The sequence below is a fragment of the Mirounga leonina genome, unplaced genomic scaffold (genome assembly GCF_011800145.1).
Source record: "Mirounga leonina isolate KUSES-001 unplaced genomic scaffold, KU_Mleo_1.0 Mir_170, whole genome shotgun sequence".
NCBI lineage: Eukaryota > Metazoa > Chordata > Mammalia > Carnivora > Phocidae > Mirounga > Mirounga leonina.
Window position 1 is genome coordinate 31,492,207 of NW_023270433.1, and position 24,582 is coordinate 31,516,788.

Here is a 24,582-nt window from a genome sequence, read left to right on the forward strand (position 1 = left end):
AGTCATTTTATTTCTTGAAGCCTGAGGCTCTTGTGATATATTGGATACACACATGGATGGATGGATAGATAGAGAGATGATGGATATACACACATACAGAATGGGTTTATTGTGAGGCTCAGTTGATATGTGCTGCATGAGAAAATGTCTGACAAACTGTAAAACATGTGAGATAATATTATCACTCTGGGCATCTTTGCAACTGCTTATTTCTTCTGCGAAACTGCTATCCCACACAGTTTTGTGCTCAAGTGGCATCTGAAGGAAGCAGGTTGTAAGTGACTGTAAATTATTCTCAATCGCACATATTTTGTGTCTAGCACAATGAGACACAGAAATAAAAGCAGCACGGGCTACTACTGAATAGCTCGTGATTGCCAGAACAGGGACTTGGAGCTCCAGAGACCCCGGGGAGGGCTAGTCTAGGGGGACCAGGGGCTTTGAACTTGTGGGCTATGGGGGGGTGGTTAGTGCAGAGAGGAGAGTACTGTGCCTCCCCTTCCCCAGGGGCTCTTTCAGTCCAGCTAGCAGACCCCCATTGCCATTGTCACCCAGATCCTGGCAGGTGCTGCCCCTCCTTCATGCTCAGGCTGCAACATGGACACAAATCCCTTCTCCCAGCTTTTAGCAGCCTAGGAGAGCACAGGAGCACTCTGGCTTCTGAGGTTTGCAGGGCGAGCTCTCTTTCAGGAGTCCTGGGCCCTGTTCCTGCCCCTCTGCCGTAGGAAACGCCCAGCAAAAGCCAGATAGCAGTATAGCTCAGCGGGCTCCTTGCTCAGGGTCCTGATTTCTGGCTCGTTGCCATCTCCACGTGAGGAGCTCCACCCCAAGGTTTGGAGGTTTGTTCTCAGGAATAAAGTGAGAATTCATTATCAAGACTTGGGAGTTTAGGTTCAAGGCCACTCCAGGAAAATGACTCCTGGACTTAGGCTCAGAACGTTGTCTCTCTTGGGATAGAGTATGTCCCAGGGATTAAGAGAGACTGAAGGCCCAGGTTGCAGTTAGGCAGTTTATGAGTCCCAGCCGAACAGGTGACACGCGCAAATGGGGTAATTTGAGGAGCGTTTAATAAAAGGACCATTTTCAAAGGGATGCCGGGTATGGAGAGACCAGGAGGGAGAATGCAGAAGCCCACAGTGCTCCTGGAGGCAGCAGCGGCTGCAGGTGCTCTTACCAGCCCAGGCCTGAACGGGAGGGAGGTGCAGGGAGGAGGAGCCCTGGCGCCTGCAGAGAGAGGCCGGCACAGGATGCCGCTTGATGGGAGTTGTGCTTGTCAACGGAGGGATGCAGCCAGACCTTGGAGAGCCCAAAGACAGGAAACCTGGCAGACAAATCCCCAGACCTCGCACTGCTCTCTACGCCCCGCCCACCCCCCACCTCTAGCCAGTTGGCCTAACCCACCTGGGAGCCAAAGCACAAGGAAACCCAGTGCTGTGGAGGGCACAGAGCCAGGTGGGTCTGGAGGAGCAAGTGACCCCCAGGGCCTCACTGTAAAAGTGGGGGGCAGGTCGAGGGGGGCCAGCCTGAGCAGCACAGCACAACAGTTTGGATGGGGGAAACCAGAAGGTATCAGAGATGACAAAAACACTGTCAAGACCATCTTCAGACCACAGGAATTCAGAAATCCAGAAGGCCCCTGGGAGGCCGGGGCACGTCCTTGATGGCTGAATTCAAGTGTCCTGTGTTTAAACAAGGATAGAGGCACATCTTTGCAGAGATATTTTTGGCATGCAAGGATCTAATTCATTTAGCAATTTCCCTTGCAGCAGGTTGAAATTTCCCATCAACTGTTTTCAAGGACATTTAGAAGCAACGCTGTAGCAGACTCTCCATTATTTACTTTATGAAGCAGTCTTGAGTGACTTAGAGGCAAGATTCAGGTGCAACAATGCAGAAGACCTGGGTGCGAGACTTCACTTTGCCTCAAACTCACTATGGTCCTTTAAATCACTCTGGGCCTCAGTTTCCTTTTCTGCTGTGTGACAGGGTTGGCTGTGATCTGTAAGATCCCTTCTGATTCCAGCATGTTGACTTTCATAGAAACTATAAGATCAGAACAAGTCTTGACACACTGGTCTTAGCAATGATTTTTGGGGATAGGAAACCAGAAGCTCAAGCAACAAAAGCAAAAATAAACAAGCAGAGCTACATTAAACTAAAAAGCTTCTGCTCAGCAAAGGAAACCATCAACACAAGGAAGGGGCAACCTACAGAATAGGAGGAGATATTTGCAAACCATGTATCTGATAAGGGGTTAATATCCAAAATATATAAAGAACTCATACAGCTCAACAGCAACAAACACATAAAAGAGAACCCTGATTTTAAAAATGGGCAAAGGACCAGAATGGACATTTTCCCAATGAAGACATCCACATGGCCAAGAGGTACATGAAAAGATGCTTGATATCACTCATCATTGGGGAATGCATATCAAAACTACAATGAGATATCACCTCACACCTGTTAGGATGGCTATTATCAAAATGACAAAAGATAACTAGTATTGGAGAGGATGTAGGGAAAAGGGAACTCTTGTATGCTATTGGTAGGAATGCAAATTGGTACAGTCATTATGTAAAATAGTACAGAGGTTCCTTGGAAAATTAAAACTAGAACTACCATATGATCCAGCAACCCCTCTTCTGGGTACATATCCAAAGGAGCTGAAATCAGCACCTTGAATCTATCTGTGCTCCCATGTTCATTGCTGCATGATTCACAATAGCCAGGATATGGAAACAACCTAAATACACACACACACACACTGGAATATTATCCAGCCTTAAAAAAGGAAATAATGCCATTTATAACAACATGGATGAACGCAGAGGACATTATGTTAAGTGCAATAAGCCAGACACAGAAAGAAAAATCCTGTATGATCTCGCTTGTGTGTAGAATCTAAAAAAAGTCGAATTCATAGAGGCAGAGAGTAGAAAGGTGGTTACCAGAGGTGGGGAGGCTGAGGAAATGGGGAGACGTTGGGCAAGGGGTACAAAGTTGCAATTATGTGGTATGAATAAGTTCTAGAGATCTAATGTACAGGGCGGTGACCTTATTAATAATACTGTATTGTAGGGACGCCTGGGTGGCTCAGTCGGTTAAGCATCTACCTTCAGCTCAGGTCATGATCCCAGGGTCCTGGGATCGAGCCCCGCATCGGGCTCCCTGCTCAGCGGGGAGCCTGCTTCTCCCTCTGCCTGACGCTTTCCCCTGCTTGTGCTCTCTCCCTCTGACAAATAAATAAAATCTTTTTAAAACATAATATTGTATTGTATACTGGAAATTTGCTAAGGGAGTAGATCACAGGTGCTCTCATCACACACACACACACACAAATACACACAAATAGTAACTACGTGGAGAGATGGATATGTTAATTAGGCTAACTGTAGTAATCTTTTCACTATGTATATGTATGTCAAAATGCTGTACACTTTAAATATACACAGTTTTATTTTTTCAAAAAAGAACCAGTCCTGACACACCAGCGCAGCCAACTTGGCAGTCAGTCCGTGATTCCATTTTGTAAGTTACAAAATGGTTTCTTTGCAATCTCTCTTTAAAACTGCTCCATTTCTCTGATGCAGCAAGAAGGCAAGAGAAAATAATTGCTTTCCAGTGGACTCATGCCCATGAAAACAAACCCAAGGGCACTGCTGCTGAAAAGGATCCAGTCTGCCACACTTCCTATTTATTTGGCTTTGGAGACTCGGACAGAGCAGAACCGAGGAAGGCATGACACAGCGCCCTGAGTCATCACCTGAAGCGGCTCCCACCTCCCAGAGCCTCGGGCCGGCTGGTGCGAAGGCAGGACCTTCTCTCACCGCCAACCCTCGGTCGTACGCTCGTACGTGTCTCCACGGAGGAGGCCGTGGCGCTCACTTCCTCGTTGCAGTTCCTGCCCACAACGCGCATTTCTGGTTTAAGTTAGCCAAGAAAACAAAACCAGCCCGAGCGCGCACGCTTTCTTCGGTTCCTGGACTGCATTCAATCCGATCTCCGGTTGTGTTTGCCTAACTCCTTTTCCCGACTTAACAGAACCGGCGGTCTCACCTCCCCGCCTTCAAAATCTGCTCCATTCTGGTGGGGCTGCCAGTCGCAGATTCCGGACCCCCTCCCCGGGCGATGACGCCACCGAAGCCTGACCAATCACAGCCCCCCGGCCCGCAGCCTGGAGCCCGAGGGAGGGCACTGGGGGAGGGGGCCGGAGCAGCCGCTGGGACTTACACCAGGCTGAGCACGGGGAGGAGAGAGCAGCCTCCTCACTGCCTCGGCCTGGCTGAGCTAAAGAACGGGTCAGGAGCTTCTGGTGGCCACGCTTCCTGTGCCCTGTCCTCGCCAGGATGAAGCCACCCCAAGTAAGGGGAAATGGGGCCTGGGCACACAGGAAAGTCAAGATGAGTGATGCAGGGCAAGGCACGGGAGTCGAGGGCGAAAAACTTGACAATACAATTTGTTTACTTGGACACAGTGATCCCAATGCTGCCCCCCTCCCCTACCTTTGTACAAGCACCAGTAACTCTCCTTTTCTAGGTAAGCGAGTGTTAACTGGATTTCTGTCCCACATCCAAGGAAGCCTGAATCATACTGCAATTGGTCCCACACATGGGGATTTGTAAGTAATAAGGTAACAGACCCTAAAAGGTGGGACTGGCTCGGGCAAGGTGGTGCAGAGCCACCAGGATTCCTCTTTCCTGGGGAGAGAAGCTGGTATTCCAGGCCTTGGGTCGTCAGCAGCTGTTACAAGAAGTCTCCGTCAAAAGATGTCAGGATGTTGGAATGGGTCGTCTATGCTCTATCAAAAAGGATGCTTCCATCAAAGCTGGGCTGTTTGAAAGTGGAAGAGATCGGCAGACAGATAAAAGAGAAGCCCTTTCTCCTCACAGTAAGATTCCAAGGGTACAGAGCGCTGGATGACCTTTTTCCTTGAAGAACTGCAAAAGCGGTAGGTAATCTGCGGCTGGGAAGGAGAGTACTGGAGTAAAGAGGAAGCATCTCGTCTTAAAGCAGCATTGACTGCAGCACAGCCCAGGGCCTGCGTGGACCTTCCTCATCTCCGGAGCTTCAAGCCAGCTCGGGCCAGGAAGCTGAGTCCCCAGGAAATGGACACTCCTCCAGGCCTGTGGCCAAGAGAGGAAAGCCCTCCACTATGGGGTCTGGTTTGCTCAGTGGAATTCCCCCAAGGCCCCCAAGAGGCAGGACCACGAGGAGGGCAGAGGAATTTCCTCCTCTGCCAGAGAAGTGAGTTTTTGCCGTCTCTGTCCAGAAGGATGGGATATAGGTAGTTAGCTAATGACAACCGGGAATTGCTTCCCCGTTCCATTTTTTTAAAAATAAAATTTTGCGAACATATAGGGAGTGGTTTCGTGCATCATTTAGTCATAGACGGGAAGAGAATGAGTAGGTCTCATCGGCTTTTCAATTATAACCTGATACAACTGTTGCTTTTTCAATTATTCAACACATATTTATTGAGCACCTACTAAATGGCAGGTCTCTTTTAGATCCTGGGGATACAACAATGAAGAAAACAACCAACCAACCATAACTTATGACTTGGGGAGTCATTCCCATACCAGGAAGTAGGGACACCATCCAGGCAACCGGCCAGGCCCAAACCCCAGGAATCATTCTCTGACCACCGAGCCCTTTCAGGAGGCTCCTCCTAGATCCAACCCAAATCTGCCCACTTCTCACTGTGTACTCGGCTTAGCCATGGCCCAAGACATCATGGCGTCAGAGCTAAATCACTGTGACAGTTTTCAAACCAGGCCATTAGCCTCCATGTTGCCCCCCAGTCCATTCAGCACACAGATGTCACAGTGGTCCTTGCAAAACAAAAAATCAGTGCATACACTGTCAAACCTAACGGATCTGCTGAGAGCAAACATCTAGATCGTTGTTATCTATGTCAATAATAAAACGAATGCTAGCAGCAGGAGGCGAGTATGTGTTTGTGAGACTCTCTTTGTGTATATGAAGAGTCAATGCTGGTTTTGTGTTCTCGGACAGTGGAAAATATCATAATGATACACTCAGTTGTGTAATTTGCTGCCTCCGGAAAATAAATAAAACCAGTTCGTGTACCCCTCCCGCTTAAAAACCTCCAGTGGCTGCTCAGAGCAACCAGACATAAAATCCAAATGCCTTACCTTAGCTGGCAGGAGCGTGGGTGGTCTGCCACTGCCTACCATCCACCCTCGGCCGGCGCTCTCTTCCCCCTCACCGTCTCCTGCTTCAGCTCTACCAGCTTCTTTCTGCCCCTAACACATACCAACCGAGTTTGCATCGCAAGGCCTTTACCTTTGCAGTTCCTCCTTCTTGGGACACTCTTCCCCCAGATCTTTGCAAACCCATCCCCTTTCCATTGTTCAAAGGTTACAGGATACTCAGTGGGACTTTTCTTATTGTCCAGGATTTCCAGCTAAAGCCCAGAGATGAGGACAGAGGTTCTAAGCATCCCCACCCCCATCTAACCCCACACCCATAGCGCCAGTTTCCCCTGCTGGGGCTTACTGAAAGGTGTCAGGATGTCCCCATCAGCTGTCTTTCATGCCTCCTTTCTAATCTTCATGGGAGGACTGGGACAGAGGGAAAAAAGGTGGGCTAGAGCCAGAATCCTCTGCTCTGTGGGGAGAGCAGTGTTTGTAATGAGAGGTGACCCTCCCCCTAAGCCAAATACTGGGGAGGCGCCAAGGAATCAGCCATAGAGAAGGGGTCCCTGAAAGACCTGCTGTTGACAGCTGTGGCCAGGTGAGTAAAGGCCCTTTGTCCAGTTTCCTCTCCCTCTGCTCTCCACAAACACACTGGGAGAGCAGGACCTTGCAGAAGCAGGGAAGGGATATCCCAGAACCTGATCGCACTCCGTCCCCATCTCCACTCCGAGTAGTCGGCATCTGAGCTCAGGAGAGGCAGAGATTTAAACCACTTGAGATTGAAGTCTAAAGGTAGACTGGACTTGTAATCACCCAGGAGGTCATGAAATCTTCCTGGGTCCGTCCTGGGCCCATTTGCCCTCAAGGTACATTTCTCACCCTTTCTCAAACTTGGGGGTTGGGGACCTGATCCCGGCAGGCCACGCAGCCCAAGCCTCTGGGTCAGCTGACTTCTGGCTACTTTTGGTAGGTGAGGGATTGGAAAGCAGGAGGAAAGAACAAGTTCAGGCTTCTTCTTCCATCCTCTCTGCTTCCAGTGCAATTTCTGGCTGTGGGGTCTTCTTCCTTTAGGAGTCCCAGCTAGCATGGCCCAACTTTTGCTGTTTGCTCCTGGCTTCTGGACTTTGGTAACACATCCTCCTCCATTATGCCTCTCTTGATAATATCTGGAGAGTCTTACTGTGCCCTGTTCAGTTTCTAGGCCTTTCAATCACTTGTGTGACTAATTGTCTGCAGCAAATTTCCTCTGTTTCAAATACTTATAAAGAACTTTTTATCTTCTGGATGGACCTTTACTCATATAGTTCCCCACAGGTTTATAAGGGCCTATCCTGAACAGGACTGTGCTATAAATACAGCATCGTTGGGGACAGTATTTTTAAGAAATCAAATAATTTTATATTTATACCTTAATCAAGACATCTTAATACACCAGTTACAAATATCCCAACTCAAATGCTATCTTTTCAGAAGGGTATCTCAGCATCCCCTCCCCCAACCATATTCCTAACTTACTTTGTTTTCTTAGAGGAATTTTCAGTACCTGAATCCACTTATTTGTATATTTCTTTGTGTTTTTTTAAATATATTTTTTAAAAATTTATTTATTCATTTGAGAGAGAAAGGGACAGAGAGAGCACAAGCAGGGGGAGAGGGAGAGGCAGAGGGAGAAGCAGACTCCCCGCTGAGCTGGGAGCCTGACGTGGGGCTCGATCCCAGGACCTGGAGATCATGACTTGAACTGAAAGCAGACGCTTAACCATCTGAGCCACACAGGCGCCCCTATTTCTTTGTATTTGTATTGTCCATCCTCCCTTCTGCTGGAATAGAAGATCCTTGAGGGCACTCACTCTTTCTATACCCCTGTGTGCTCAGTAAATGACTAACAGTTGACTGAGCAGCATCAGGACCTGGTGGAATGACATGAACATCATCCAGAGATCTCAACTCGCAGCAGCTAGGATGTGACAGCTGGATGTCACTTTGGTTGTTACATCGGCAAGAGGGGCTGAATACATCTTTCCTATATGTGAGTTAAAGCAGCCTTGGAATTGTGTATATGGGAATTGTGGATAGAGAGAGACCCTCACATGCAAGAAGTGGGATGCAAGGGGTCTTTTATTTTTACTTGCCAATTTGCATTTTCTTTCTTCTGTAGCATCATCCTTTCTTTGAGGGATTGCTCTCTATCCTACTCATACTATCTAAGAATGCAGAATTTGGAAGAGATGACCAGATCTTTTATAATCTTTTAAATTTCACTTGTGGTTAGAATATTTAGGCTTTCTATTTATTTTTGCATCAGTTTTGCTCATTACATCTTCACAGCACATTATCCATTATATCTATGCTTTAAAATTCATTATCAGTAGATTGTATATAGAATCTTTTAATTTTAAAAATGGCTTCTGTGTCAGTGGTTTATAGACGGTTTCATTATAATCCTGTGATTCAGTGAACCACTTCAATCCATAGATAAAACTCTTTCAGCTCAGGATATTTTCTCTCATTATTTTGTTAATTAATATTTCACTTCTAGGGCGCCTGGCTGGCTCAGTCAGAAAAACATGTGACTCTTGGTCTCGGGGTCATGAGTACAAGCCTCACAGTTGGGTGTAGAGATTACTTAAAAAAAAAGAAAAAAAAAACAAAACAACTTCTATCCATTCCTCTTTCTGATTCTAAAATTCTTGTTACATAAATATTGGAACATTTTATCTATCTTCCTCTCTCTTATTTTTCATCTGATGAATTTATCTTTTTGTCTGTGTCCTGAGGGGATCGTATTCTTTTTTTTTTTTTTAAAGATTTTATTTATTTAGGGCGCCTGGGTGGCTCAGTCGGTTAAGTAACTGCCTTCGGCTCAGGTCATGATCCCGGAGTCCTGGGATTGAGTCCCACATAGGGCTCCCGGCTCAGCGGGGAGCCTGCTTCTCCCTCTGACCCTCTCCCCTCTCATGCTGTTTCTCTGTCTTTCTTTCAAATAAATAAATAAATAAAATCTTAAAAAAAAAAAGATTTTATTTATTTATTTGACAGAGAGAGACACAGCGAGAGAGGGAACACAAGCAGGGGGAGTGGGAGAGGGAGAAGCAGGCTTGCCACCGAGCAGGGAGCTCAATGCGGGGCTCGATCCCAGGACCCTGGGATCATGACCTGAGCTGAAGGCAGACGCTTAACCGACTGAGCCACCCAGGTGCCCCAATCGTATTAATTCTTGTGAGTTTATCTGATAACTCACTAAGTCAGTTTTCAATAGATATACATGCTGCAGTTGTATTTTATTTGGGGGCGCAGACAATTATTTTATTTTCAAGGATTGTTTCTTGTTCTCCCAGTATTCTATTTTGTGCTTTTTCTGCCCTCTGTCTTTTTACCGAAATACAAACTTGAATTGTTTTAAAAGTTACCTCCTGCTTTCTATAATAATTCTTCTTACTTGGCTCTGGTCGATCTTCTGGTTCCATTTTGAGGCCAGTTAATCTCCTCAGATGACTAACAGATGCTTGTTATTCGCCGGTCTTTATAAATCTGAAAGTCCATATTGAAAAGGACTGATGGGTCTTCCGAGGGCTGTGAGCGACTGTGCAGGTCACCGTGCGCCATCCTAGCTGCTCCTAGAGCACGTCTGCCTCCAGCCCCTACCGGTACGGTCCTGCGGACACCAGCAGCCGGACAGAATCACAGGCAGCCCGTGCCTGTGTCGTGTTGGTCAGATACCCGTTCGTGCCAGGTTTCTATCTCCCAACAAGGAGGTTCTTGAGGTTTCTGCCTGGTTGGCGTTGTTCTCGAAACAAAACCTGTGTGGCTTCCCATTAGATGGAGCCTGATTTAGCAGGTTTTACGGTGCCCAGCCTGGAGACCTCCAACTTGTGCTTGCCAGAGTCTACCCTAAGAGCCTTCTCTGGTAGCCTGAGCCCACTCTGCCTGGGCATGGCCACTCAGAAGCACTGGAATTGAACGCACCCCTGCCTTTCAGTGACTGATGGTGTGTAACTACCACAGTTCCCTTGTCTCTTAGGTGGGAAATTCTGTGGTGCCTATTCATTGCATACTGGCTCCCAGAGTTCCTAAGAGGAGAGCATGATCTGGTCATCCACAGTGGTGACTAGATGTCCCCTTTATAGCCTGCCTTCCCTTCTTTGTCTCACTTCCCCACTTCCCTGTCAAGTGTGTTCTGGGATCACCTGCCACATAAACTACTTGCAAATGAATGCTCATCTAAGGGGGAAACCAAATGACAGAGTGTGTCAGGCTCTTTAGAAGGTTCTCTCTCCTGGTGCGGAGAATGACCTGGAGGGGGAGAAGCTGGAGGCCAGGAGATCAGCCTGGAGGTGTGAGCAGCAGTCCCACAGAAGGTAAGAGAGGAGCCAACACCCCACTGTGTCTCGAAGACCAACACCTGCAACAGAATAGAGTGCTCTGCCAAGATAGTGGTAAAATATTGTGACATTTAGAAGAATAGAGGGCGCCTGGGTGGCTCAGTTGGTTGAGCGACTGCCTTCGGCTCAGGTCATGATCCTGGAGTCCCGGGATCGAGTCCCGCATCGGACTCCCTGCTCAGCGAGGAGCCTGCTTCTCCCTCTGACCCTCCCCCCTCTCATGTACTCTCTCTCATTCTCGCTCTCTCAAATAAATAAATAAATCTTTAAAAAAAAAAAAAGAAGAAGAAGAAGAATAGAAGTAGCCATCATGGAACTATCTAGATTTTGTTGACCTTCCTAGCACTTACTTTTTTTTAAATTGTTGTTGTTGCTGGTATTACTACTTCTAAGGAAGCATTCATTCAGTTAGTATTTGTTGAATGAATGAGGGAAGGAAGAGATAAATGACTCCTTGGCGGCTGGCTGGGTGGCAGGGCCATTCACTGAGAGAAGGCCCAAGGGAAAAAGAGCAAGTCTGGGAGGAGGAGTGGGGCATGCAATCTCCTCTACAAACATATCAGATAACAGGGCACTCTGGGTACTTTCTGGAACTCAGGGTGCCGGGCAGGCGCAGGCAGGGGGATCATCAGACTATTTCATAGTCACTGTAGCACGTGCTCCTGTCAATCAGGAGGAATCCAGCCCCAGTGCCAGAGCTGAATCCGGGAGCCCCTGCAGAGCCAGATGATAACACTTTAGCTGTTGGATTATGGGGAGGAGGGGCAGAGGGCGAGGGTAGCCAGAAGCTTGGGCCTCTCACCCACGTAGGGTCTCGGGGCAGTGGATCTTCACCAACAGGTATAGTTGTATCCAGCGTGTAAGGTGGAACCCAAGCCCTGGGCTTCAGGTCAGGCAGAGAAACCAGGCAGATTAGAAGACATCACCCGGCAAGTCAAGACCCCCAGCTCCTCCTTCCTGAGAAACATCAGGGTAGGCCAAAGACAGTGAGCACTTATGGATGCCTACTCAGGGTGAGAATACCCTTTCTAGAGCTTCCAACAACTTAACTCAATAGAGAGTAGTTTTCCCATTACTATCTCTGTTTTATAGATGAAGAAACAGCTGCAGGGAAAGGTTGAGTGTAGGGGACGATCTTCTGTAACTTGCCTATGATCACAAGGTTCTTTGGGGGCAGAGTCCAAATTCAAACCCACATCAAGGCCTGCCTATACTCTGCTGTCCTGCAAGTTGGGGATAAGATGGAAGGCAAAGGGGAAAGTCAGCCAGTAGGGATCGAAGAGCTGTGAGGGGCTCAGGGGTGTCTCGACCCAGGAGCTCAAGGAGTAATCAGAAAAGTGCTTCTCCAGCTGCTCGGTTAGGCAGAGGCTGCGCACATACACTTGCCTCACTGGTGAGGTCTCTGTGGAATTGGGGGAGAAGGAGATATACACGAGGTCCGCAACAGTCTGTGGCAAGAGAATGCGTTTGGTGGGTTTAAAAAGTGGGGAGCATCATCTGTCTTTGAACTTCCAAATCCAAACATAGTCCTGGGTACAAAATCATCATTCAAAAAGCATTTCGGAATGGATGAATGAATAAACAAAAGACCTACTTGATTTTTCTCAAGCAAAGACCTGATCCCATATCTCATCTTCTTAAAATCTTCCCAACATATGCCACCGATTGCGGGATCCAGTTCAAATGCCTTAGCCTAGAATTCAAGGCCAGCGAGATCTCACCTCTGTCCTTCATCCACCACCACACCGCCCACACTTGGCACTTCCTGTGTGTGCTGGGATTTTTGTTTGTTTGCTTGTTTGTTGTTTTCTCGACTTCCCGAGTCCCCATTTTCTGGTCATTGTAAACCTCACATGCTGGGGGGAGGAACCATTCCTTCTGCACAGCTCATCCTGGGTGGAGCTGCCGATCCCAGTTCCAGGCACACAACCCAGGTGGGCCGGATCAAGTCCTTTCTGGGAATTAATAAAGTCCCAGAAGGGAGAAGTCTCTCTCCTCTGAGGCCAGTCTCTGCGGTGGTGGGGCAACATAAGCCTGGGGCTGTCTGTGATCAACCCCCGCCACACGAAGAACTCTTGCTCCTCCCTGGAGGGAAGGAAGCCAAATACAGAGAAAAGCAGAAGCAAGACAGCAGACAGACAGTCTCTCTCTCTCTCACTCACACACACACACAGAACAGACTAAGTGACCACATCACTTGAGTTTCTTGCATTCCCCATCCTTCCTCCTGGTTTCCAGAGCCAATACATTCCTTTCTGCGTGTTTGCTGTTTTGTGTTTTGGCTTGTGAATTTGGCTTGTGTCCCCGTTACTGACTAGCATTCAGCGGACGGTTCCCTGAAGCCCACGCTGTCTCCTTCTGGCACTTTCCACAGGTTCTGACAACATAGTGCCTGCTGTACCAAGTCCGGAGGCGCAGGGCATGTAAGAGGGGCTCTTGTGATCCATCCTCCTGGTTTCCTCGGTTCCCCTCCTGGCACCAGCATGGGGAGGGCTCTGACTAAAATGGATGGCATCTTCACTTCGCGTCCTCAGGAGCCACATGCCCCCCTCCTCTCTCAGTTTCTGTCCATGCCAGGCAGCTCCCAGCCCCCCAGGCCCAGGTGGGCCTGTCCTCCACAATCCACTTCTGGGACTTTCCAACCTGTAACTGCCTTTGATTCTATGACTCATTAAGAGATTCTCATCACTCTTCCATTTAGGAAGCCCCTAAGTGGAGGTTCTGGGCTGTGTGCTTTTTTCTTTTTTGTCCTCAATTTCCTTCCTACCTCAAGGACTATTTGGGTGGATTCTCTTAGCCGAGTTTCTGGGCCAGCCCAGCTGAATGGGAGGAAGTATCCCTCTGCATGCCCCTTGCCTGGTGATTCTGTCTCTCCTGCGGGGCCGAGCCAAGAGCCAGAGCATCACAGACTTGGAGCTGGAGGGGGCAGACAGGCAGCCTCCTGCAGTGGCTCCTTGCAAAGAGCTGACACAGACCGAGTCTGAAAGTTGCCCCACCACTCACCAGTTAGGCGACCTGGAACAAGTGACATCCTGAGCCTCAACTTTTTTTTTCTTTCATTTGTAAAGTGGAGCTAAAAATACCTACGTTGCAGGGTTATTAAGAAAGGTAAATGGGGGCGCCTGGGTGGCTCAGTTGGTTAAGCGACTGCCTTCGGCTCAGGTCATGATTCTGGAGTCCCGGGATCGAGTCCCGCATCGGGCTCCCTGCTTGGCAGGGAGTCTGCTTCTCCCTCTGACCCTCCTCCCTCTCATTCTCTCTGTCTCAAATAAATAAATAAAATCTTAAAAAAAAAAAAAAAAGAAAGGTAAATGGGCCTTATAATAAGGCTGATGTTTAATAGTGGGGGCTGATATTAGGGTTTTTTTATTCCAACCCCCTTGAAAGAACAAGGCAGGCTTGCCCAAGGTCATGCGTTGCGGCAGTCACGGTTCACCGCGTTTGCCCTGCCCGGGTTCTTCTGCCCACCCCGCGCTGCCCCCACCAAGGGGGAGACAACAGGCAGGCGCACAGGAGCATGCCGGGAAATCCTCCTGTTCTCTGATCATCTCCTGAGGGCTGTGTAGCAGTGACAGGGTGAGCAAACCCGCCCCGGGGCCACTTCCACATCAGCAGTGGAGAATAAAGGAACTTAGGGCAAAGAGTCAAACAGAAGAAAGTGCCTGGAAAAGCTGTTTTTATGTTCACTTACGTGGAAAAAAAATCAAAGTATACAGCACGAAGATATATGCGCCTCAGAAAAATTCATCCTCATGAACCTGTTGGTTCAACGGCAGTTGTAATCCGAGAGTTGCCCCGTGGAGGTCATAAAATCGGCGGGGGGGGGGGGGGGGGGGGGGCCACCAAGGGAAAGGTAGTTATTTTGCGCTATTTCTCTTCTAGTTTCAGATCATTTGGAGTTCAAACTTTTCCAGCAAGTCAGAGTTATATAAACTGGTGCCATACTAAAATATGATTGTGTAAAAATATAAAACGCCTAAAGCACGATGGCAATAATATTTTAGGAAATAAACATTAAAGGCTGGTAATATCAGAAAATACAAATGGGATCATTTGAGCAGTTCTGTCTCTCTGTATGAACAGCCAAGGACGGCTGTATATTATGAAAGCATGAAGAATAAAGCGTTCAGTCGGCACATAACTTAGAAAGGGTAACATGTCTAAACACTGACTTTGTGAGAAAACATGAAGGACATCTTACACTCAGCAACAATGGTTAAAGGAGGAAATTTCTTTCTGAAGGATGCAGGGGGGCAGAATGCCAAGGCCTTTGTTTTCAACTCGCTCTTAACCGTGTTGGGATGTGTTCACACTGCATGGGGTCTCCTGCAGAATCTAGCACCAACAGATGGATCAGATTTTATTTTTGATCTGAGTCCTTTATGTCTTCAGTTTGGAGTGTATTGAGGTATGTTTTCTTTGGTTGCTGTTGTGACGAATGTGTAATAAAAAACTAGTATTTACAACATTTAAACCTTTTAGATTTCAGTGTCAACTCTTCACATAAGAAAAACTGGAAAACGCTTACGAATCATTGGAAGGTCATTACTTCCTGGCATCTGTCATGAAACTGTTTTCGATACACAGAACAATGAGCCTATTAGCACAGCTATATGTTTTCTGGTCGAGAATCTTCCCTGTGCTCAGTGGGGAGGCCAGTCCCGTGACTGCCATGTCAGCCGTTCGCCACGCTTCACAGTAGTTATCCACAAGACGCACTCCATGGGGGCTGGAGCCGTGCCAAATGACCTTCTGGGGCCTGCAAAGGAATTGCGGCACATTACTTTTGATATGTCACTTCTTTGTGGTGTACCTCATCGAAGAACAAATTGGCATAAGTTATGAATCAAGTCCAACTCTTGAGCCCTTCATGGTCTGACCCCACCACTGGGAGCGTCGCTCTTTCCAACTAGCTGAACACCCTGTCCTCCAACCCCACCAAGCTCGTACCTGCTCTCAGACCATTCTCTCTGCTTTTGTGAATCTGAACCTTTGCTCACAAGGTCCCTTAGTCTGGAGTGGCTTCTCTTTCCTTTTCAGACCAGGGATTCCTTCTGGTCTTTGAAAGTCCATTAAATGCCTCCTCTTACAGGCTGCTTTCTTGACTGTCAGCCCCAAATAAGGATAAATTTTTCCTCTATGCTCCCATCATAGTATCTGTTACTCCATTTTACAATTATAGTGTTCCGTCTAGAACTGTAGCTAGTTGGTGATTGTCCTCCCCTGTAGACTGTGAGCCTTGTAAAGGTTTGGGGTCATGTAGCTTATTACTATGCCTTCCAGGTGGGCATCGGGCCTGGCATAGGGTAGACACCGAGGAAAGCTTTGCCAAGTTGTTCTAATCTTTTCTTTTTCAGTGAGGGGCTTGAACTCATGAGCCTGAGATCAAGACCTGAGGTGAGATCAAGAGTCAGACACTCAACCAACTGAGCCACCCTGGCGCCCCAACCAAGTTGTCCTAATCTTAATAACACACATTGTTTCCAAAGAATTAGAGCCCAGCTCACAGTACAGGGTTAAAGGGTCCCCAAGAACAGTGTTCCTTACCACTTGCTGAGTGCCTGCAGCCTGTTAGACATTTGCACACTTACCATTTTAGGCTCACAGCAATCCTGTGGTACAGATAGGATGATCTTGCCCATTTCACAGGGAGGCAGCTGAGGCTCAGAGAGCGGAGGAAATCTGAAAGGTCCCTTATTAAGGTACTGGCCTTGGGTCTCCTGGCTGCAAGGCCGGGGGCTCTGTCCACAGCTCTCAGCTGCCTCGCTGAGGCTCTGTGCCAGCGACAGCCCTGAGGGGCAGCCGGTAAAGGCACCTCACTGTTAGAATGTCCCCTAAAACTGTCTATCACACCACATACTTACCAGGAAGGATCTGTCATCACGTCTCGGCCATCAAAGGAGTATATTGGAACATGTGTATTGAACTGACCTCCGTGGCCAGAAAAAATTGAGTCCCAGTTGTTGAAAAGTACTTGGCCCTGTGGAGACAGAAATGGCACATGGAGTCACTGTGCTATGGGCCTTCTAGTGGACTAGCTATTTATTCATTCCTCAAGGCCGAGAGGCCACCCCATGCCAAAGCCACCAGCCCCAATCCCAGAGCCTGGACAGAGCAGGAACTCAGGAAATGTCTATGGTTTGATTTTACAATCCATCCTTGAACGCTTTTGGTTTTATTCTTTATTTCTTGAGGTACTTTCTCTTATTATAGGTGTATAAAGGCTCCTCCCCATCAAAACTGTGTTTTAGGTCTTTATTAATTTTTGCCTTTAAAAATTTTCTACATATATATACGCCAAACTTCACATTTGTGCCAGGGCTTGTCCAATCTGCACTGTAGGTGATACAGAGATGACTCTCTCACTCCTTTTCCTGAAGGAGCCCAGTTTCCTTCAGTTATTTGTATTCCTAGAATACCGGTCACCTGAGTGGGCGAATGTGGCAGAACAGAACCTCAGGGAAAGAGACAGAAAGGGCCAGGTGTGGGGTCCGGAGGTACCAAATTGGAGCATGGGGGTCACAGGGACTTAAGGGTCTCGAAGTACCTGTGAGATACAGTGAGAGATCACAGTCTAGGATGTGTGTGAGCAGAAAGAGAGCTGTCCCTCTGTGGCCTTGAAGGAGCCAGCTATTTCCATGGTGGAACAGGGGGTCATACAAGGCCCTGCCTCACCAGCGAAAGGGGACAGAGAATTATCTGCCAGGTTCAGGCAGCTTAGATGTGCCGAGAGGACCAAAGTAGGGGGCAGGACAATGTGGCTCTGGTCTGGGACCAGTGCTCACCAGTTCTTTTCTGGTGCTGTCCAGCCCACGCCCTACAGAGAGCAGCCTCGGGTGGAACTGGGAGCCCCAGACTGGGTGTCAAGGACTTGACTTCTAGTTTCTAGTGACTTCCGGCAAACTCCTTTCTCCCTCTGTGCCTCAGTTTCCACATCTGACAATCTGAGGAAAAAATAACTCCCTCTTTTATTGGAAGCATCTATTAAGATAATGGGTATAAAGTTCTTGGTACTTGTCTGCTCCAATAGTTGTACCATCCAACCATGGTAAATGTCAGGAAACTGAGGCACAGAGAGGTTCAACTGACCCACCCAGGCACAGAGCCAAACAGGGACAGGCGGGGTCTGGAACCAGCACACTTCTGATGATGTCAGGGAGTGGCAGCTCCTATGGTCCCTGCGGAGCCCAGGGCCTCCAGGAGACAATGGGGAGAATATTTATGTTTACCTTGAGGTTCACTATGGGAAGGCTGTATCTCTCTGCTTTCCTCACAACCGTGGAGAGGTCTTGCAGATGGGAGGATAAGAAGGCCCGGTAGGTAGACAACAGCCCCGCAGCCCTGGCCTGCTGGAAGCACTGCAAATCAGCTCGAAGGTCCCCGGAGAATGGTGTGTTCAGAGCAACCAAGTGCAGCTAAAAAAGTAAGTGAGAGTTAAAAGAGTTAGAAGCAAACTCCAACCCGCATGCCCATCTCAGGCTGCCAGTACGACCCCGGACTCCCTGGGACGCAAGGCGCTACAGGTGGTCGCATTGAGCCTCTTCCTGAGGGTGGCGTTCCAGCCCCGGCCTGACCGTCTCCGGGGCAGGAGAGCTCGGAGCCCAAGCAGCCGGCTTCGGCTCTCTGAACAGCTCTACACGGTGGCAGTGTCTTCCGTTTGGGAGAAAACAAAACAAAATAAAGCACTTCAGAGATCTGAATCCAGTGTGCAGGCCATTTGCTGGAGACTCCTGGGTCTGCCCTAGTTCAGCTTCTAAGAGGGTTTTAAGCCAGCTTTGGTACTGGATCCCAGAGCTCCACCAAGCAATCTGGCCTTGCCCTTTCCTCTACCTCCTGAGTAGGCTTGGGGCTGATCGTGAGGGACCAGAGGGAAAGGCACTGAAAGGAGAAGGTTATGACATTTCTTGCTAAGACTGCTGGGTAGACCCTTTTAGGAATGAGGGGTCACACCGTAACACGAGCCTCACATTCCTGCCACCTTAGGCAGTAGCCAAAATAAAAGTCCTTCCATAGTCTGTTTTCTCTCACACTTTCTCTCCCTAAACCCTTCCCTCTCTCCTGGCCTTCGTGCTGTGCCCTCTAGAGTACATGTGTCCAGGAGTAGCCCTCTCCCTCCTCGTTGTCACCTCAGGAGTGACTTCGATCTCACCATCAGAGAGCTGGGGAGGGCTGGTGCAGACCCTGGGCCCAAGTCTCCAGAAAAGAAAAATACTCCAAAATATCTTAAACCAAAAGACATGAAATGAGCCCTGTGGGGCAAGGCAAGAGGTGGTCAGTGCTTCTCTCTCCATTCCTGCACTGCCTCTCCGGTCTGAACATCCCCAGCACCAAGCTCCTACATGGCCCGACACCGAGGGTTGCCATATTGGCATTCTCTGGCTCATCAAGGGTCCGGCCAGGTGGGCACAGCTCACTGTGAACCACAACATTCAGACCGCCCCATGCAGTCCCTGCACTTCTTGGGGCATTCTTCTCTGTTTTGCCACCCCTTTCCTTCCCCATTTTGAAGAGAAGAGACTCCACGCATGCCACACCTCCCAATTTCTTCCTGCTTATTCATCCCTGGTTCGGCCTGTATCGCCACACTAGATAGAAGTCCAGGTCAAGCACATCCCTGCCCCCACCTGAGACAAGGCTTCCCCTGCAGTGCCCCCAGCAGCAGCCCGAGGATGGGGAGGGGGTGGCAGCATCCTGCTCACTCACCATGACCGCTTTCAGGCCACCAGACTTCCAGCCCCACACGAGCTCTGTCTTCCTCCCCGCCCACGGATCTGCAGACCAGCACCCCAGGGATGAGGCCCCATGGTCTCATCACCCTCCAACCAGCACGCATCTGCTGGCTAGACCCAAGGGTGGTCAGCAGAAGATGGCGTGCCCATAGCAGGGGACACCTAGGGAAGGTACAGAGGTACGTGCAGAGCTTCCCTGCCATGCCTCCAATCCTACACATCTCCACCTCTCCTTTTTTACAAAGAAACATAAAGAACTGTCTGGAATGATGGTTGTTTCCAAATGGCGAGACTGGGGGCTTTTGTGCCCTCATGTCTGTATTTCTCTTAGGGCTGGGACATTTTTAATAACAAATATGCTATCGTTTTTATGAAGACAATACTGTTTCAACAATCAAGTGTTAAAAGGTTGATCTGGGGGATGGGTATAGTTTTGGTAAAGTTATCGGGGATTTGCTGTTTCCTTCTCCATTCTTTTTATTTACTGTCCAAATTTTCTACAAAATATGTATGACTTTAGAATTTATAAAATACTATTTAAAAAATCCTTCAGCTGCTGCCCTAATTTCTCCCCTTCATGGCTGAGCTTTTGGAAGGGTTACCTCCACACGCTTCTCTCTTTCCTTATCTCACCTCCCATTTATTCCTCAAGCAACTGGAATCTCGCTGGCATCCCCCCATGCCTGAGATATGCTCTTCTCTGCCTTCTAAATTTGGAGGACACCGTTTTGTTCATTTGACGGACCTCTTGGCAGCACCTGACGCTGCTGGTTTCTACCTTGTTTGGCATTCTTTCTTCCTCTTGGGGGCTATGGCTTCTATTTGTCCCCATGGTTCTTCCATCGGTTCCTTTTTGCTTTTGCTCCTCACACTCCAATGTCTGCTCAATGTGCAGACACTCTTTTGGGAATCCCACCACCCCTCTCACCCTTGCCATGGCTCGGAGGAAGCCTCCCAGGTCTTTATCTCCAGACCAGGCCCCCCGATCCGACTCCCTCTGGGCGGCCTCCACTCACATATCCTACGGGGACCTCAGACTCACTGGTGCCCCGATGAGGTCCTGCCTGATGAGTGGCAACACCACAGGAAACACATTTCGGTGCGAGCCCAGGCCCTGTTCTTTGAAAATGCCCCCACAACACTTGCTCAGAAGAGTGGCCTTAGGCCATTCAATCTCATTCTCTTGGTTTTGATTTGGCGGGGAGTGGGCAATGGGGCCAAGATGACCTATGTAGACAACCTCTCCCAGACCCTGAACTGAGTCAGGCAGTACCGGGCTCTGCAGCTGTAAGATCGCCTGGAATTGAGGCCATGATCAGCGCCACGGCAACTCAACATGGCATGCAAGCTTTGTGGAGGTGACCTATGTCTGTGTGTTGGGATGGGGGTGGAGAGGAGGCAGGAAGAAAAGGCCTTGCAGAACCTGCTCTGTATGGGAGCAGGCTAACAGCAGGGACAGGAGGCCCACAGGCCCAGTTGTACTTCCTGCCGTTGAGTGTCAGGAGGTTCCTGCAATTATCTGAACAAGATCTTCACTTAAGCTAGTAAAGGAAAAGAGTCAGAGTTTTCATTCTGGCAACAAAATGATCCTTGGGAGGGAAACCAGCACCACTCAATTATCCAAGCAGAAACTTGGGCATCATTCCTGATCTCCCTCATCCTCACGGCCCCATATCCATACCAGGGACCAAATCTGTCACTTCCGCCTTTTTATTTTCTCTCCAATCTTATTTTCCTACATGCTCACTGCTGTGATCCTGGTTCAAAGACTACAACAGCCACCTAACTGTCTTTGGGCCCCGGGCCTGTCCCTGCCGATCCGTTTGTACACTGTAACCGAGGTAACTTCTGAAATGCCAATCTTAGAGACCCTTTCCTTGTTTAAGACCCTTCAGTAGCTCCCCATTATCTGATGCAACAGGTCAAAGCCCTTAGCTTGGCTTACAGGCCCTTGATGACAAGCCCTTGTCCTCTGCAGACTAAACTTCTCCCTTCTCTGCCTTAAAACCTGCCTCTTCAGCCAGGCTGAAGTACCTGCCATTACACTTACACGAATGCCCGGCACTCCCCCTTGACCCCCGCTGTCCCAAATCCCCTCTGCCTTGAATATGCCCACTCTCTCCCTCCCACCTGGCTCTCTCCTGCTCTCAACTTTCCTTTAGGTCTTAGTTTAGAGGCTCCCTCCTCTAAAGAAGGCAGAATTCTTTGACGTTCCTCGTACCCCCAGCACCCTGTGTGCACCTCGCCTCACTGACCTACCAACTGTTGTAACTACCTGTTTGCCCCTCTTGCTAGTCTCTATGCACCTCGAGGGGAGGGCCCGTGCTCCAAGCACGCAGCAAGCACACACCAGACACGCACGCAGCATGTACAGGGAAAATGCACGAACCGCACTTACTGCAGGCCTCTCGTAGCTGACACTTGAAAGCGGCACCAGCGGACGTGGAGGCTGATGTGGCTGTTATATAAAAGAGGAAAACAAACGGTCCTGAATAAGCATCCAATCTGTTCTTCAGAGCGCACCGAGCTGCAAGTGCGATACTTTACATAGTCTGTCATTGTCTTCGGGCCACTCTTAACTGCCAGGAGTTTCATGCCCCCCCCCCCCCCCGCCATGAAGACATGACCCTCAGGAAGGGAGGGGATATTCTGCCATCTTTTACAGAGAGCACTGAACCGAGGAAGCAGAAGACCTGTGTCTTAGTGCCAACTCATCCACTGCACAGAGCAGTCAGCAACTCAGAGCCTCAGTTTCCTGAACGGCAGGCTGGGGATAGCAAGACCTGCCTCAAAGGGTTGCTGTAGGGCCAAAAAAATGGACAACGGAAGTTGCCAGTGTTCTTATCAGGCAAAGAAGTCTCAGACTGCAAAAAGTAAAGGGCTCTTCTAGATCGCGTATGCCAACCATGATTTCACAGGGGAATAAACTGAGGCCTAGAAGGGCTGGAAGCCCATTGCCCAAGAGGATTCAGCTACGACACGGAAATAGCAGGTCTCTAGCCTCTGGGTCCGGTCCCTGCTCTGCCCTCCTGTGAGAACATTCTGTTGGCACTTGGTAATTTCTGGCCTTCCGCCAAATCCTAAACCATGCAGAGCTGGCTGGCCAGAGTTTGGAGAGCTTGGTTCTGGACACCAAGGGGGATTTTGTGGATGCTGATGAGCAAAGGAGCGATAAGTAAGGCAGGGCGACTACTCACACTGCTGGAGAGCGCAGGGGGCGGCAGGCTGTCGGCGGGAATGGGGATCAGTTCTCCTAGCTTCAAGAAAACAGTACATTGAAAATGACACATCCACTAGAGATTGTTAGCCTATTTTCAAAACCGGAAAAATGGCATTTCCAGGGGCAGTTTATTATTATTATTATTATTTTTAAAGATTTTATTCATTTTTTTTTAGAGAGTGAGCAAGAGAGAAACAGCACGAGAGGGGAGAGGGTCAGAGGGAGAAGCAGGTTCCCCGCTGAGCCGGGAGCCCGATGTGGGACTCGATCCCAGGACCCTGGGATCGTGACCTGAGCCGAAGGCAGACGCTTAACCATCTGAGCCACCCAGGCGCCCGCAGTTTATTATTTTTAGAGGGTATCTGGAGGCAGTTTGTTAAAAAGAAGCTCAAGAATTAACCTGTAATTTCTTCCAACCATCTCGGACCCGAATGAAGAACTCAGTGCTGTCCCTCAGGTAGATGAACGTCCCTTCAATGACCAAATGTGCTTTCTGCAGCATGTCATCCATGGTGCTAAATGCCGTAACCTGTCAGAAAATTTTCCATTCCCAACAGTGCAGTTATCGTTAGAGCGGTGACACGATTTGAAAAACCGGCCGTCGCGAATTCAAACGGGAGCCATCCCCTGACAGCCAGTGAAAAGGCTCTTTGTGCCTTAGAGACATATGTACCTTCATTCATAGCCAAAGGACATTCTTTATGAGGAAACAAAAACACCAATTGGTTTGGAGCCCAAACCTGAACTGTAATAAATCAATGAAAACAGGAAGATGATATTCCAGGAGCACAAAGACAGTTAGAAACTGTACACAGAGTTGTCTTTCTTGGGTCTTGGTATTAGCAAAACCATGGGTACATTTTCCCACTTGCATCTGTGTGAGCCACTCGGTGGCCGTGACGTTGTTAAATGTGTTTAACTCCTGCTAGTCCTTAAAGAGTTTCGAGTTTGTTTTAGTTTGGAATAAGAAACACAAGCCGGTGAGCAATTCTGCTTAGGTTTTGAATCTTTTTTGCCCAGCTGGGTAGCTGTAATAGTAAATACATACGAGAGGCAGTGGGGGTCTGTAATTTCTCGGTCTAGAAAACGGCCAAAGATTAGCCATCCATCTCGGCAAATCCAAGAGCAGCCACAAAAGCTACCAAAATCTACTGAAAAGCATCACACCTCTGAGAAATATTGGCCAAGAGAGCTTTTATTTTTCATCTCAACGGAGAAAGATCATAAAAAGTTAATTTTCACCTAGCCTTGAAAATAATGACTTTGTGCATTGAAATGGCTTAGACAGCCCCCAAAGGTGCGAGATAGCAACATTCCGTCAGCCGCTAGATGGTTTTTTCCTTTGGCAGCCACATTTTCCAACTAAAATCCAGCCAAGATCCCAGAGCATTTCCAGGACTCCTGACATCCGTGTGAGGTGTTTGTCCCTCTTCCCGTGCATAGTAATAATCTCAGAGTGCTACACTCTGCACCCACGGTGTGCAGGGTAACAAAGGTACGGAAGATAACCCCGGGGAAGGAGCGAGAAGGCGGAATGACCCAGGGGAGATCTGACCAGCACGGGGCCTGCTGGGATCTTGTTGATACTCTGGTGCCTATGGTTTTGGATGTAATCAAATTGGTTCTTGTGACAGCTTAGTCAATTAAGGATTAGAAGGGTGGAACCGAAGTCATAACTGAGTTTGTATTCTGTATCTTTGTACTTGGTAAGTCACCTAAAGAGATCGTATATACCCCCCGTGTGTGGAATTGTTCCAATTCTATGGCCACAGGGGCCTAATTCTTACCTAAAAGCTGTGCCAGCCCCTACACACTTATAGCTGAAGTTCTAAGGAAACCCACCCAGAGCAGAAGGAGGAATGCACACTGATAGTAACACTGACCAGATTTCTGGATCCGGGAAGCCCTGGCTGTCCTGGAGGGCCGGGTGGGCCTGGAAGGGCCACAGCTAAGACAAAGCAGAAAAGAGGAGTTACAAAAAGGCACCCTCTCTGCAAAATGGCTCCAGTGTCGGCTGGTCACCGAGGGGAGCACTCACAGCCCCGTTCAGAGCGCCGCAGAGCACTTCGCCTTGCAAAGTGTACCTGGGG

The 24,582-nt window shown here is 48.7% G+C and overlaps 1 protein-coding gene across 1 annotated transcript in view; it reads right to left on the reverse strand.

Annotated features, from left to right (window-relative positions):
* Positions 1 to 14,202: 14,202 nt before the first annotated feature.
* COL15A1 (collagen type XV alpha 1 chain) overlaps positions 14,203 to 24,582 on the reverse strand; it is a 103,381-nt gene continuing 93,001 nt past the window's right edge. Inside the window, exons 35-41 of the mRNA XM_035016219.1 lie at positions 24,376 to 24,440; positions 22,893 to 23,021; positions 22,470 to 22,529; positions 21,671 to 21,730; positions 17,773 to 17,958; positions 16,408 to 16,523; positions 14,203 to 15,302 (exon numbers count right to left, since the gene is read on the reverse strand). Coding sequence (XP_034872110.1) covers positions 15,089 to 15,302; positions 16,408 to 16,523; positions 17,773 to 17,958; positions 21,671 to 21,730; positions 22,470 to 22,529; positions 22,893 to 23,021; positions 24,376 to 24,440 — 830 coding nt within the window. The 3' untranslated portion in view covers positions 14,203 to 15,088. The remainder of the gene's footprint in view (positions 15,303 to 16,407; positions 16,524 to 17,772; positions 17,959 to 21,670; positions 21,731 to 22,469; positions 22,530 to 22,892; positions 23,022 to 24,375; positions 24,441 to 24,582) is intronic.